At 49.9% G+C, this 15681-nt stretch overlaps 1 protein-coding gene across 1 annotated transcript in view; it reads right to left on the bottom strand.

The window, feature by feature from the left end:
* The window catches only part of DNAH9 (dynein axonemal heavy chain 9), a gene marked incomplete at its 5' end in the record, with an annotated part of 134750 nt that overhangs the window by 104961 nt on the left and 14108 nt on the right, over positions 1-15681 (bottom strand). Inside the window, 10 exons of the mRNA XM_084218566.1 lie at positions 80-184; positions 1304-1460; positions 2752-2912; positions 3847-4086; positions 4956-5081; positions 7030-7182; positions 9767-9893; positions 10960-11090; positions 11710-12580; positions 13987-14153. Of these exons, the coding sequence (XP_084074692.1) occupies positions 80-184; positions 1304-1460; positions 2752-2912; positions 3847-4086; positions 4956-5081; positions 7030-7182; positions 9767-9893; positions 10960-11090; positions 11710-12580; positions 13987-14153 (2238 nt within the window). The remainder of the gene's footprint in view (positions 1-79; positions 185-1303; positions 1461-2751; positions 2913-3846; positions 4087-4955; positions 5082-7029; positions 7183-9766; positions 9894-10959; positions 11091-11709; positions 12581-13986; positions 14154-15681) is intronic.

The following is a 15681-nucleotide window of genomic DNA, read 5'->3' as shown; positions in this document are numbered from 1 at the left end:
AAATCCTTCTGTTCTGGCCCTGTGGGAGGGAGGGAAGGAAGGCTGGGTTGTATTTATCCACAAGCTTTTCTCCACTTACCTGTACAGCAACCACAGAAAGGACCTCAACTGAAATCCTGTTAAATTCATCAAAACAGCCCCAGGCTCCTGTCTGGGAAAGGCCTTTGTAAATATTCCCACAAGACTGAAAAGAAAAAAAAAAAAAAAAAGATTACAAGAGTGAAATCACAAACGGAATCTACTCCAGCAAAAAGCGGATTTGATTTCCCTACCTGTTTATTTATAGCAATTTACAGTCTATTGTGGGTATTTAGAAAGTGCAGGGGAGCAGCAGGCACAACTCAATTATAATATTTATAGCTCTGCACAGTTTGCCACTTGATTTGCTAATTGCCCTCTCTAGAAAACTCTGCACTCTGGTTCCATCCAAAGGTCACCTGGGCTGAGTTACTGATGGCCCCACGTCCATGAGGGAGCTCAGCTGGATAAAATATGGTCCAAGGCCACCAAAGCCAGTGCCCCTGAGAGCACAGGGATCAGCCCCATTACCAGTGCTGGCCAGAGGACCCTGAGGAACAGGAGAGCTGTGTCCCCATGCCTGGGACAGGGGTCCTGGGGGTCTGGAGAGAGGGAATGGATCAGCACAGCCTCAAGTGAACAGGCCAGAATTTGTGAAGAATTTCATGTGGAACCTAACTCCAGAAGAGAAGGGAAAGGTGGAGCAGGGCAGAGAGCACAGTTCAGCTCTTCCTCTGCAAAAACCTTGTGCAAGTCTCAGAGACAAAAAGGAGGAGGAGGAGAAAAAGCTGCTCAGCAGGAAGGGAGGCAGCAGGGATGAGAGGAGAAGGGATGGATCAGAGCAAGCCCAGCTGATAACTCCCACCCTGCAGGATCCAGGGGCCCTGAGCAGCACCAGTTTGGGGGGAGCAGCACTGTGGTGTTGGGAGGTTTTTGGATGAGGTGAGAGATGAGAATTTGAATTTATGTTTTCAGAAGGTCTATTTATTATTTTATTATACTATATTATACTATACTATATTACACTATATTCTAAAACTATACTAAAGAAAGAGAAAGGATCTATCAGAAGGCAAGAAAGGAATGAATAATAAAAACCTGTGACTGACTCAGAGAGTTCGACACAGCTGGCTGTGATTGGCTATTAATTATACATGTTTAGATAAACCATCTCCAGACCACATTCCAGAAGAGCAAAACAGAGAGAAGCTGAGGCTTCTCATCTTGCCAGGAGAAAAAGTCCTGCTGCAGGGATTTTTCAGAAGGCATTAGGGTAGCACAGCACCTTGTAGTCCATCTGCTCGGAGCAGTTGAACACGTACACCATGACGCCCAGGGCTCGGCCCAGGTCCTTGGTGGTCTCTGTCTTGCCAGTGCCAGCAGGGCCTGCAGGAGCCCCACTCATGGTCAGGTGCAGGGACTGGGTCAGGGTGATGTAACACCTGCACAGGTGAAGAAGAGGTCAAAGAGACTGAGCTGGGTGAGAGGAATGGCAGATTTGTCTTTCCAAACAAGCTGTGGTGGATAAAACCAGCACTGAGAGATAAAGAAACCATGGGAAGGGTTCCACTGATTGACGAATGGGAAAAGATATTTGCTTTTACAAATAAACTTTAGGGTTGCTGAGAAATTAAATTGGACATTGAGAGATGAAAGAAACAATGGGGAAAAAACCCTAAATTTCGTAAGAATTAAAAATGAAAAGGGAGGGTTATATATTAGAGGGGAATCTCTGGTATCAGGCATTCTGGGAAGACTGAACCTCTCAAGTACCTCAGAAACGGTGAGAGAAGGAAAACGTGGCTGGAAATTGGGATAAAAAGGAGGCTGAGTCCTCCAAAAACTGGAGAGACCCCAAGGGTATGCTCCATGGCCTCTCCCATTGTTGGAATAAAGCAAAAGGACTCCTCTGTCTCCTTTTTGCACATAAACCTCTGGTGTTTGTGGGTTAATTTTCCCAACATGGATGCCACTGCAGTGCACTCTGCAGAGCCCTGCGCCCTCCTTTGGGGCAGCTCTGTGTGAGCACAGCCAAGCTGAAAGCCTTGGTGGGCACTAACTGATTTATTAAGAAATATGGATATTGATCTAGTACCGATATCCAACTGTGAGGGACAAAAACTCTCTAACAGTTTAAAGTTAGAAAGTGTGTGTTTATTGTGGGATGGCTCCCAAATACACACTGTGAGTTACAGGTGATTGCAGAGTCCTTTTATCCATACAAGTGTTGAATACCCAAAATACGAATGCACGTTCATAACTTTGGTACATCCCATTCCCTGCTCTGTATGGTAATTAGTTCAAAAGCTTTAAGCACGAGCAGTTTGTTCCTTGAAATGAGTCTGTGATCCCTTTCATGGGGAGGAATCCCAAAATGAGGAAGTAAATGAAGTCTTCCTCCTTCTGACCTACCTTTTCAATGCAAATACGACAAATGAACCCTTGGTAGAAACTCCTACTCCCCATCTTCAATTGATTTTTGAACAGAGGAGGTCTACAATTGTCTTATGTTCCTAAAAACAACTGTCTTATATTCCTAAAAGCTATTTATCAGTTTCCATATTCTTCATTAGAAACCCAGCTAACCAAACATATTGGCAAGCAATCAATTATCAGTTAACTACTAACTCAACTTCATCAAGGCCTGCCCATTTTAATTAAATAAAGCTCATCTCTAACTAAAACCTTACCTCCTCTAAACTCTCAACATTCCAGGCAGCCCCAGGGCCTCACCTGTCGGTCAGGGGGGTGATGACCAGCCGGGGGGTGTTGCCCAGGTACTCGTAGCAGTAGAGGAACTGAGCATCGCAGATGTTGGCCCAGCAGTGCCGCTCCTCGTCCGACCAGCGGTGCCGCAGCTGCGCCAGCCACACGAAGGCCTGGCCACTGTCCACCTGCAGAGGGCCACCAGGGAGGGCAGGGGTGCTGCCTTCAGTCCTGGCTGTCACCTTTTTCACATTCTGGGCTGCCTAGGTGTGTAGCTCTGAGCTTCGTGGTAAGTGTTAGTAAGTCGTCTTTACAAGGTGGGTTGACAAAATAATCCTTTTCCATCTTGGGACCAAGGAAAATTGATACAAGCTTCAGGCCCAAAATGCATAAACAATGGGGAACTGAAGTGAGCAAACAAGGAAGATGGGACTTCATGACCTGGAGCTATAACTGGACAATTAACCCCAATATAGAAATGGACCAAAACTTATAAAAGTGTGAAAACTCACGACTGGGATCCATCTTGGGTGTAGCCATGGCTGGGCTCTTGCGCTGCCCAAGGGGTACCCCTTAAAGGCCTTTAAATAAATCCCAACTTTATTCTTTTAGCTCTGTCTAGTCTCTGTTCCAGGTCAGCCTCTCCAGGCATCAGTTCTGGCACCCCAGATAGGACAGAAGGCACCTGGGAAACCCCTGGAGCAGAGGAACACCCAGCTCCTGCTCTCCCACTCCTGCCAGCACGCCCAGGAGAGCCCAGCTGCTGTCCAGAAGGTACCAGAGCCAAAGGCCAGGCTGGACAGGGCTTGGAGCACCCTGAGATGGCAGAAGGTGTCCCTGCCCATGGCAGGGGTTGGAATGAGAAGAGCTCTAAGGTCCCTTCCAACCCAAACCATTCTGGGAGTGTGTGATGACAGGCAGTGCGGGAGCGGTGGACAAATCCCAAGGGATTCCCCGTGGGCCCACACCAGAGCAAGAAAGCTACAGAGAATAAAATCCCAAATGCTTTTTCTTAGGGCCCTGCTGAGGCAGGCAGTGCCCCCAGTGCCTGTCCCTGGTCTGTCCCTCCAGGATCTCCCCCTCAATGCCCAGCATGGCTCACACTGGGCTGGGAACACCGACCTTCTGCGCGATCATCTTGGCCACCACGTCCCGCGCGTGCACGTCGATGGTGCAGATGGTCATCACCTTCTGCCTGTCGCCCCTGGAGAGCTGCCCCAGCAGCATGGTCACCAGCGTGTTCAGCTGGGCCACCTGCTTCTTGTGGTACTCCTTCATGGCCTTCTCGTAGCCCTCCTTCATCCTGGAGAAGGCCATGCCCACCTCAGCTGTCCACCAGATCTGGGTGCAGCAGAGAGCCACCTGGGGAAACAGAGTGGCTCAACACCAGGGTTTCCTTACCTCTGAGAGGGTCTGAGCCACGGGGAGGTCAGGGATGAGGCACCCCTGATGTGAAATGAAGTTTTGTTATGCAGTATCACAGCAGGAAGGAGAGCAGGGATCCATTTCACGTCCATCGAAATTCCCGTCCCGGGCACACCCGGCAGCTGCTCATCAGTAAATGAGCCCCTTTCTCACGTCTGAACACATTGCCAGAGGGGCACCCAAGGGGCTCCTTCCTCTTGTCAGGCCCCATCAATTTGTTCCCTCTGGGCATAGGGGCTTCTTGTGAGCCCTGGGGTGCAGCAGGCACTGCCCAAGCCCCCGAGCTGCATCCTGCCTGCAGCTCCGGTCAGAGCACAGAGCTCAGCTGGGAACCCATCACGAGATGGCCAGGAGAAAGGAGAACTCACATGGTCCCTTAGGTTTTAAGTTTTTCTGTTCTTTGGTGCAGCTTTAGCTTTGTATTAAGTGTTACCAGGATCTTTTCATAGAATGGTAGACACAAAACAATCCCATTCTAGCTGGAGACTCAAGGACAATCTCTTCAAACTTCAGGCCCAAAGCATAAACAATGCAAGAAGAGGAGGGCGGGCAAGCAAAAAAACAAGGAAGATGGAACTTCATAATTTGAAGGTATTAATTGTGCAGTTAACTCCTGCACAAATGGACTAAGACACATCAAAATGTGAGCTCTCGTGACCAAACCCTCCTTTGCTTCCATCTTGGAGCCATCTGGGTACTGCCAGGATGTGACCTTGAAGGCCCCTCAATAAATCTCCCCTTTATTCCTTTAACTCCTTCTAGCCTCTGTTCCTGGACAGAACCGCTGCCATCCCCAGGGGCAGTACCTGGGCAGGGTGGTCAAAGAGCCACTGCTCCCTGGGCTTGTCCTCGTAGGCCGCCACAGCCGCGCCCATGCCGTCCCGCACCGCGGCCCTCATGGCGTCCAGCAGGCCAGCCAGCCACACCTCCACCTGCAGAGGGGGTGAAATCCCAGCAACACCCTGCTTCCATCCCTGGGTGATGGGGGATGATCCCAGCAACACCCTGCTTCCATCCCTGGGTGATGATCCCAGGAACACCCTCCTTCCATCCCTGGGTGATGATCCCAGGAACACCCTGCTTCCATCCCTGGGCGATGATCCCAGGAACACCCTGCTTCCATCCCTGGGTGATGATCCCAGGAACACCCTGCTTCCCATCCCTGGGTGATGATCCCAGGAACACCCTGCTTCCATCCCTGGGTGATGGTCCCAGGAACACCCTGCTTCCATCCCTGGGCGATGATCCCAGGAACACCCTGCTTCCATCCCTGGGTGATGGTCCCAGGAACACCCTGCTTCCCATCCCTGGGTGGTGAGGGATGATCCCAGGAACACCCTGCTTCCCATCCCTGGGTGATGATCCCAGGAACACCCTGCTTCCCATCCCTGGGTGATGATCCCAGGAACACCCTGCTTCCCATCCCTGGGTGATGAGGGATGATCCCAGGAACACTCTGCTTTCCCTCCCTGTGTGATGATCCCAGGAACACCCTGCTTCCATCCCTGGGTGATGGGGGATGATCCCAGGAGTGCTCCTGCTTACCATCCCCGGGTGATGATCCCAGGAGCACCCTGCTTCCCATCCCTGGGTGATGAGGGATGATCCCAGGATCACCTGCCATCCCTCAGCAATGAGGGGGACAAGCAGCTCAGCTCTCCAGCCAAACAAGCCCCAGGCCTCCTCCAGGCTGGGGGACTCAGCCATTTCTGCTCCTGCAGGATCAGCATCTCCTCCCAGAGAGGCTTTTGTGAAAATCCAGCTGGAGGAGGAACTCGAACTCCACTGAGGAGCAGTTGAGCTCAGTGTGTTCCAGCTCCAGGCCATGGCAGAGTCACCCGTGGGACTGGAGCACAATCTGCCAGCACAAAGAGAATGCTGGGAACACAATTCCTGCTGAATTTAGTATTTCACAGGCAAAGTCCTCGCTGAGAGGAGAGTTTAAATGCCAAGTGCCATCACTGGGGAGCTCAGAGCTGGTATTACCTACTTTAGCTTCCTTTAACAGTCCATGGAGAAAAGTGCAGCTACAGGGACAGAAAAGCTGAGCAGTAATTTGATTCTTAAATTTTGTACTTCAGCTTGTCCTATGAAATAAGATTTGGAAAACGGGGGGAAAATCCTTTTCTTTCCAAAGGTATCCGTGCAGAAATGCTATGGAATAATTTAATCTGTTTTCAGACTGCATCCCCTCCCAACTGGGAGGGGAAGAGTAACCTTCAAAACATCTGTCAGGAATTAAAAAGCCCAGTAAAGAATAGGCCACAGCCCTTCCTCACACCATGAGCTGTGAGGACCCATCCAGATCAGGACTAGAGCTGTGAAGTAAGCAAGGATTAAGTTCCACACCAGTTCTTCCAGCTTTTCCCATGGAGGCAGTGAAACTCTACAAGACCTTGGCTGTTACTGTTGTATTTTCTGAAAAATCCCTTTGCCAGATTTCTTCTCCTGGGGAAGCTGATAAGCCTCAGAGAAAAAGGAAAACAATAATTATCTGATTTGCTTTTCCTGTGTTTTGATACTTTGGAACGTGGTTTGGAGATTGGTCATTGAGTAAAAACAATTCACACGTTGGCTAAACAATCACAGTCCAGCTGTGTCTGGACTCTAGAAAGTCACATGTTTTTCATTATTATCTTGTTAAACCTTCTGTAAGTATCCTTTCTCTACTCTTTAGTGCAGTTTTAATATAGTATTCTTTTATATAATATCATATCATAAAATAATAAATTAACCTTCTAAAAACATAGAGTCAAATTCATCTTTGCTCCCCATGACAGGGGACCCCAAAAATACCCCACTTGGCCAGGGATGCCCACCCCAGGGGGGTGGGAGCAGGTTCCCCCAGGCAGTTTGGATAGACAAGGTCTCCCCTCTCACCTGCCCACTGCAGTCACAGGGCTCACTGAACTGGACATATTCCTCCTCCCTGCTGTACATTCCCAGGCCAACCTTGGTTGTCTTCTGCTCAGAGTCCACCTGGAATTTCAGCCTGGCCAAGTTGTCAAAGAGTTTGGAAAGGTGACGCTGCACCTGCCAAAGGGATTGTGTGAATGAAGTGAGGGGGACAGGACACAGAATCACAGGATGATGAGCTGGGAAGAGACCCCTGAGAGAATCGAGTTCAAGCTGTGCCCTAACACCTCAGCCAGACTACAGCACCCAGTGCCATGTCTGGTCTTTTTTAAACACATCCAGAGATGGTGATTCCACCTCCTCCCTGGGAAGAGCACTCCAGTACTTTATTATTCTTTTGGTGAAAAATTTCTTCCTGATACCCAACCTGTACCTTCCCTGGCATAGCTGGAGGCTGTGTCCTCTGGTTCTGTCAGAGAGACCGACCCCAGCTGTCTGCAGCCTCCCTCCAGGAAGGTGCAGAGAGCAATAAGGGCACCTCTGAGCCTCCTCTTCTCCAGGCTGAGCACCCCCAGCTCCTCCAAACGTTCCTCACAGGGTTTGTGTCCCCAGCCCCTCTCCAGCCTCGGTGCCTCCTCTGGATGTGCTCCAGCACCTCAAGGTCCTTCCCAAACTGAGGGGCCAGAGCTGGACAGCACTCAAGATCAAGGACCAGGACAGGCAGAGCAGAGAGCAGCAGAGGTGTGACAACCACAGACCTGCTCACAAAGAATGACCTGAACATCTTGGGAGCACCACATCTCACTCATGGCCAGAATGCTGCCAACACGAGCCTCCTGCTGTCCTTCCTTAGGAGCGGGAGTTGATGATCCTGGTGGGTTCCCTCCAGCTCAGTCTATCCTATAATCCATCCTATGGCTTGTTTGCCCAGCTCTCACTCCCTGTCCCACTGAGGATTCCAGCCCCTCCTCAGGAGCTGTCCCACAGGTGCCCAAATCAGTTTCTTACCTGGCTGAATCCCAGGAGGTGCCAAGTGGATCGAGAAGGAATGGACACTCAGCTTCCCTACCGGGACAGGCACACATCCTTTCACATCTTACACAAACCATGGAATCCTGTTCTATCCCTGCAAGTGGGCAGGCTCAGCAGCCCCCACTGTCCTCTCCCAGCCCCTGGGCACTCTGCAGGGCCTTGGCTGTGCTCCAGCACTCGATCCAGTTCTGCCACCAGAGCCCAGAACGCACCTGAACCCGCACCAGTTCAATACCCAGTTCAAGTGGATAATAGCATTGTCTATTTAATCCTCCTTCAGGAATTATCAGGCTTTGAAACTACAGTGGAAAGGCTGAGAGCGTATCCGTGTATGATCCTGCCTGACATTTACTTTGATTTTACTGCAAATAGTTTTGAATAACAGAAAGCACCAGGAATTTCTCCTTACTCCGTGGAGCATTTCAGCACAGCAGCTTTTCTCTGCTTCCTGTGTTCCCTTTCTCTCTCTCCATTTTAAGCATCAATCAGCTGTGTATTTATGACAATCTGTGGGCTGAAATCACCCAGCAGCAGCAAACAGATCCAAGCTGAGTTAAAGGTTAGTGGCAACAAGAGCATTTCCAAGCCTGCCCCATTCACATCCTGACACAAACTGAAAAGGAGAAAAAGCTTAAGGAGGAAAAGCTTAAGGAGGCTGAGGTTGCTCACTACTAAAAGGTGGAATAAGGAATTGATTCCTTACCCAACAGGCTCCATTTGCTGTAAACACGTTGATTTGGCTCACACACCAACCTCAGGGTTGGTGATGCCTCCCAAAGCAGGCTGGGCAGGGCATGGCATTGCCAGCCTAAGGGGCTGAGGTTCCCTGACAGCAGCTCCACATGGAAAACACCTGCAGGACTGCATCCCCTGAACTCTGCCCATGGGGAACAGAGGGTTCTGATCCCTGGGAATGGGGGAAAGGGGACTGGGAAGCCATTTCTTACAACAGGAGGGTCACTGCCAGCTTCTCCAGGGGATGATCCAGCAATCCTGCCGAGCCAGGAGGAGGAAGGGTGTGTTTGGGGGGATTTGGGAGGAGGAATGGTGTGCTTGGGGGGATTTGGGAGGAGGAATGGTGTGCTTGGGGGGATTTGGGAGGAGGAACGGTGTGCTTGGGGGGATTCCCCACACCTGGCATTCAGAGCCCATCCCAGACACCCAGGGCAGGGTCAGACACCACCTGGCCACAGCCACTGCCTGACCTGGCTGCTCACCTGTGCTTCTCCCTGCCCTGCCATCAGGACATCCCAAAGGCTTTGCAGGGGGAAGGAAGAGGCACTTTCCTGGAGATTGCCTCTTCTGCCTAAAAAAACCCACCCTCTACAAGCCACCAGTGCTCAACCCTCCCACACTGGAATGCCCAGCCTGGGGCTCTTTGTTTGGTGGGATCCAAGGTCAGCAACAAGTTTTGGATGAGATCCTCATGGAAGTCATTTTCCTGCAGCCTCACTGTACCCCAGCTGGAACAAAGGCACTGTTTTTATGGCCCAAAACCCACAGAGGTGCTCTCTGAACCTGCCACGAGCATCCTCAGGGTCAGATCAGACAATAGCCAGGGCAGGGCTGCTTGTCAGTGATGGCAGATGGAGATCAGCTGTGAAGTTGTTGTTAATCCACGTAAGGTGGGAGAAAATCACTCTCAAAAGGACACTAAGGAGAGTCCCAGGACAACACCCTACACTGTGACACTCCTGAAAATGCAAAGGTGGTGCAGCACAAGCCTTACCAGCTGTGGGTTGGTGCCGTTGGAAAGAATATCCAGTAAATCTGCAGAAGAAATGAAGTAAAATCTGGGAAAAGCCAACCTTTTCATGTCCAAATATTCAGCCAAAGCCTTCTCACACAGAGACAACCTGGGGAGACAAAGCAGAGCTCAGGACAGGCGGGTTAACACCCTGCCATGCTTCCTGCTGCCCTTTTCAGGCAGGTTCTGCCCACCGTGGGGAAATGCCAGGCACGAGCTGAGCCTGCAGGCTGCTCCCTCCCACAGCCCTGAAGAGATCCACAAAGCACAAGGGAACTCACAGCTCACTCTACTCCAGGGGTCAAACACCCAAGAGTCAGGGCAGCCTCATGAAAAAGCAGAAGCACGAGTGGAAGAAGAGGTTGGAAAGGTTTGCAGTCTGACCTGCTGCTTTAGACAAGCTCGTGGCTGCCACAGGTGGTGGCATCCACTGGGATGAACATTTCCAGAACTGCTTTTATTCTAATGAGCCACATTTTAAAGTCTGATTCCAACCAGCTCAGCTTTTTGTGTTTGCAAAGCATGAAAGGAAAGTTGTTTGCTCCGATCTAAAATGAATCTTGCAGTGTTCACATGCTAAACTGCTGCTGAGCTTACAAAGTTCCTAAATAACATTCTCTGTGAGGAACATTGGCCTTGTTCGATTGAAAATAAAATCAAATCCTTATTTGAAATGGAGAGCTGCTACTGACACAACAGCTTAGCACGGACTTTGAAGTGGTTTTCAGGCAGATTCATATGTAAAGTGAGAAATCTCTCCATCCCAGGGCACTCAGGTCTGTCTCAGGGAGCTGTGTTATGCCTCAAGGGTACACAGGGATAATTTTGTAAATTAAATGGGCTCAGCTCTGCTTTTTTTGATCACAAAATCACAGAAGGGTTTGGGTTGGAAGAGACCTCAAAGCCCAACCTGTCCCAGGCTGCTCCCAGCCCTGTGCAGCCTGGCCTTGGGCACTGCCAGGGATCCAGGGGCAGCCACAGCTGCTCTGGGCACCCTGTGCCAGGGCTGCCCACCCTCCCAGGGTGATGGTCACAAATACAGAAACTTGAGAAAGATCAGAAAAGCTGGAGATTTGTGACTGCAGAGGAAGCACAGCCTCAGAGCACAGGTTCCACCAACTTCTCGTGGCTGATTCCAGCCTCTGACAAGACCCTGGGACTGAAGCTCTACCTACCTGCTCTGGATGTCCTCCAGCTGTTGGGACAGACCTGCTTTATTGGTGGCTTCAACCACATTTGGGGTTTTCTGAACTTCATAGGCCAGCTCTTTAAAATCCACATCAATGCCTTCAAAACGCTTGGAGTCCTACAGAGGGACACAAAGGTCACAGCAATGCTCTCGTGGTGTGCTGAGAGATGCCAACCTCTGAGAGCTGTCTTGGGGTGAGGGGAAAGCTCCTCCCTCACCAGTGAAAGGTTTGTTCCTCCTCAGCACGGCTGTGAGCCTGGGATAACACTGGGGCTGGGCTGGGGGCACCTGAGGAGCTCCCCAGAGCAGGAGAGCTGCTCTCCCCTGCACCAGAGTGACAGGACAGGGAGGGAAAGCTGCCAAAGCTGCCTGGGCCAGCTCTGTTGGATGATTTGCAGTGCCTGAGCAATGAGCTCAGTCCTCTTCCCTCCAAAGGAAGAGGGAACAACCTGCAGCACTGAAGGAAGGGAAGGCAGCAGCTCTCACTCAGCACCCAGGAACTCTGTGTTTGCAGTGCTACAAGGGAGAAGATCAGCCCCTCAGCATGGCTCAAGCACAGCCTGGGGTACAAAAACATCCTGGGGGAACAACCCCAGCACTGAGAGAGCCTCCAGAGGAGTGAGGCAGCTGGAGAACAGCCCTGCTTTGGGGAATTTGGCACTACAGATAACCCCATTTAATAATGGAGCCTCTTCAACACTTTCCAAGCAGGAATTTGGGATCTGGGGGCTCATACCTGGGGCAGCTGTGCCCTGATGTCTTCTGAGCCTATGAAAATGCTCTCCAGGTGAGACCACGTGCGCTGCACCTCGAACCAGAGGGAGATGACAGAGTCAGCAGTGGAGAGCTTCCTCTGCCAGGCAGACACCTCCTCCAGGAAGAAGGCAATGTACTTGGATGACATTAAATTCTGCAGCTGCACCTGGTTGTCTTCTAGAGTTTCAACGAGCTCCTCATCTGACCTCAGCAAGGGGGTGTGGGTGCGAGGGTGAGGCTCATACTGAAACTCCCTGCAGCTCCAGGTCACCCTCAGCTCCTTCAGCACCTTCTCCATGCTCATTTCTCGCACTGCTTTGTCCACAATGCCGTGGACCTCCCCCTCAAATTCATGCAGGTTGAGCTTGAGGAGGTCAGCCAGGGTGGTGTCCGAGTCCATCGCAAACCTCACGCCCGTCACCTGCATCAGCTGGTTCCAGTGCCTCTCCCTGATGGCAGGATTTTGAAGCTCTGCCACAGCCTTGAGGGCTGTCAGCATGTTCTTCACCTTGCTGTCCAGCCCGCTGAAAGCATCCCACGCCCTCATTTCCTTGTCCAGATTCCGAATCTCTCTCGCAAACTTCTTGCACTCCAGATCCATGTTCTCCACGTTAATGTTCACCCACCTGGTGGTCTGCCACTCTTCAAGGCTGGTGTTCACCAGGGAGATCATGTCCCAGAGCTCTTTGAGCAGACACAGCTCCTTCCTGCACTGCTTCAGCTGTTTATACTCTGGCACCATGACTTCAAACAGACCAGCTGATTCATAAATCGAGGTCATGGCTGACTCCATCTGTTTAATCTCCATGTGCTTTGCATCCAGCAGTTGATAAGGCTTTTCAGTGTCAAACCTAGAAATAAACGTTTATTCTTCGTAAGTGACATTGTAACAACTTCTGAAGGACCCATAAAACAAACAGAGCCTCTGAGAACCAGGGGAGAGATGAAAGGTCTCTACTACACCCTGATGGCTGAGCCCTGTGGCACTGCTGACACCACCCAAGCCCAGCCTCTTCCCAGGGACAGGGCACTGCAGGGAGGAGAGCTCTGCATCACCAGGACATGCAGGTGATGCCTTAAGATTTCAGCTTTTATATTTTTCAAATCCTGCAGTGCATAGCTCTGAACTCGGTATAAAGTGTAATTAACTGCCTTCACATTTTGGTCAGACAAAACAATCCCTCTGGGACACACCACAGGCCCTGAAAAGTATAAACAAAAGTGAATTGTGGGGAGCAAACTGAGGAATATGGCTTTATTACCTGAAGCTGTGCTTGGAGAATTAACCCCTGATATGCAAATAGACCAAACTTATATCTGTATAAAAAAACTGGTGACCATTATCTATCCTGGGTGCAGCCTTGTTAAACTCACCCAGAGATGGTGATTCCACCACCTCCCTGGGAAGAGCATTCAGTACTTTATTATTCTTTCAGTGAAAAATTTCTTCCTGATACCCACCCTGTACCTTCCCTGCTGTAGCTGGAGGCTGTGCCCTCTGGTTCTGTCAGAGACCGACCCCAGCTGTCTGCAGCCTCCCTCCAGGAAGGTGCAGAGAGCAATAAGGGCACCTCTGAGCCTCCTCTTCTCCAGGCAGGTTGAAACCCAGGACATTCCTCTGGCTGCCCTGGAGGACTCCAGACCCTGGCAGGGGGCTCAGAGACCTTGGCACAGAGTCAAACACACCTGTGCCTTGGATTTTAGCCCATGGAAACAATTGCCAGCTTTGTGTGAAGAGTTACAAGCCACAGGAGTTTGAATAGAATGATAGTGAATTTATCACCATGTGAAAAAGTAGAATTTTAAAGTTTTTAAAATGGGAGTTCAGGAGGCAAGATGGAGGAATCTAGATGTGTCCAGTCTTTCTCCTTCTTCTTCTTGTCCTCCATCTTCTGGTGTGATAAAGTAGCACTAAAGATTCTGAAGTCGCACTTTTAGATTAAAGACAAACTGTCTAACATAAGTGATAAGTATTAAAAAATTATTATAGGAAAAAAAGTACATGTAGTTTTTAGTATAAAAAGAAAACACCACCCTGAGGCGGTCAGTGTGCCCCAACCCAACCTGCTGAACAAACCTCTGCAGATCCAAAAAGAGAAAATAAACAACCAAAGCTGAAGAATCCCGACTTCTCCTTCGAGCGTGCGGCTGGGAAAGAAAACTTTTAATACCTCATAAGCCATTCCAACAACAACAAACCCGAGACAGGTAAATAACCCCAGTTCCTGAGGCTGGTGGGGTGCTGGAGGAGCCGTACCTGAAGGGAGCCTCTCTGCTGAAGCGCTCCCGGAGCCGCTGCTGCTGCGCGTCGAAGGCGGCGCAGCTCTGGCGCAGCGCCGTCACCTCGGCGGCCTGCAGAGGGGCCACCTGCTGCTTCACGGCCTGGGCCAGCTTCTTCACCTGGCTCCACTTCTCCGGCAGCTCCTGCGGGCACAACAGCGCTGCTGGGTCCCCCTGACATGGGGGTGGTGAGCACCGACTCCGCCATGCAGGAGGCGTAATGAGCACTGCGGGGTTAGCACTGACGCTGTGATGCAGAAGGCAGAAATGTGGGGGCATTTGAGGGTCCCCAGGATGAGGGAAGAGATGAGAATCTTGACTCCATGTTTTAGAAGGCTGATATATCGTTATGTTAAAATATCGTTGTGTTAAAATATCGTTGTGTTAAAATATCGCCACGTTATGTTAATATAATATTGGTATGGTTATGTTATATTACGTTTTATGTCATGTTGTGTTATGTGTTGTGGTATGTTAGGTATGGTTATGGCGGTATGCTAAAAATGCTATACTAAAACTATACTAAAGAAAGAGAAAGGAGACATCAGAAGGTCGGAAAAGAATGAATAATGAAATCTCGCGACAGACTCAGAGTCCGACACAGCTGGCTGGGATTGGCCATTAATTAAAAACACTTCACAGGCTGGGTAAACAGTTCTCCAAATCACATTCCAGAGGATAAAACATGGAGAAGCTGAAGCTTCCCAGGAGAAGAAATCCTGGCAAAAGGATTTTTCATAAAATATGTCAGTGAGACTGAACCATTGCTTTATTCTTCTATATTATATTCTTACTCTATTCTTAAGAAACCAGTAACCCCTTCCAGCCTGCCCAAGAGAGCTTTGACCTCATTGGTCAGCCAAGCAAAACACCACTGTGGTATTCACATTTTCTGAAATATCTCTTTGCTCAGGATTTTTCTCCTGGGAAGCTGAGAAGCCTCAGAAGAAAAAAGAAAACAATTATTATCTTATTTGTTTCTCTTGTGTTTTGCTCAACTAGAATGCATTTGGAGATTGTTTCATTGCATTCTGCTGTGGGTTGTTTTCACTCATTGATCAATCAGGGCCAAGATGTGTCAGGACTCTGGAAAGAGTCACAAGTTTTCATTATTATCTTTTTAGTATTGTGTAAGTATCCTTTCTGCATTCTTTAGTATAGCATTCTTTAATATAATATAGCATCATAAAATAATAAATTAACCTTCTGAGAACATAAAATCAAATACATCATTCCTCCCTACCACAAAAATCTCAACAAACACAATACACCACCACCCTTTGGTAAAAAAATCTCTATAACACATTCCACATTTGCCTAGCAACAGGGGCAGCAAGCGGAGAAAGAATGAAAACAATTCTTATCTCACAGCCTCCCCCAGGGAAAAGGCCTGGGAAGGCCTGTGATTGCCCTCTGTGGCCAGAGAGCTGCTGCAGCACTGCAGGCAGGCAGGAGGGGCTCTGCAGGGTGGGATCTGCTCATGGATAACCATGGAATGGGAAAAGCCACAGATCCAGTGGCTAAAACCGCAAGGGAGGGGGGTTGGGATGGCTGAAGGCATGCCTGGGGGGGTTAGATTGGATATGAGGACAGAAGTTGACAGGAAGGTTGTAAAGCATCAGAACAGGCTGCCCAGGGCAGGGGGGGAGTCACCATCCCTGCAAGTGTCCAA

This window comes from Fringilla coelebs (genome assembly GCF_963513975.1).
Source record: "Fringilla coelebs genome assembly, chromosome: 19".
Taxonomy (NCBI): Eukaryota; Metazoa; Chordata; class Aves; order Passeriformes; family Fringillidae; genus Fringilla; species Fringilla coelebs.
This window is presented reverse-complemented; position numbering and strand designations above follow the sequence as displayed.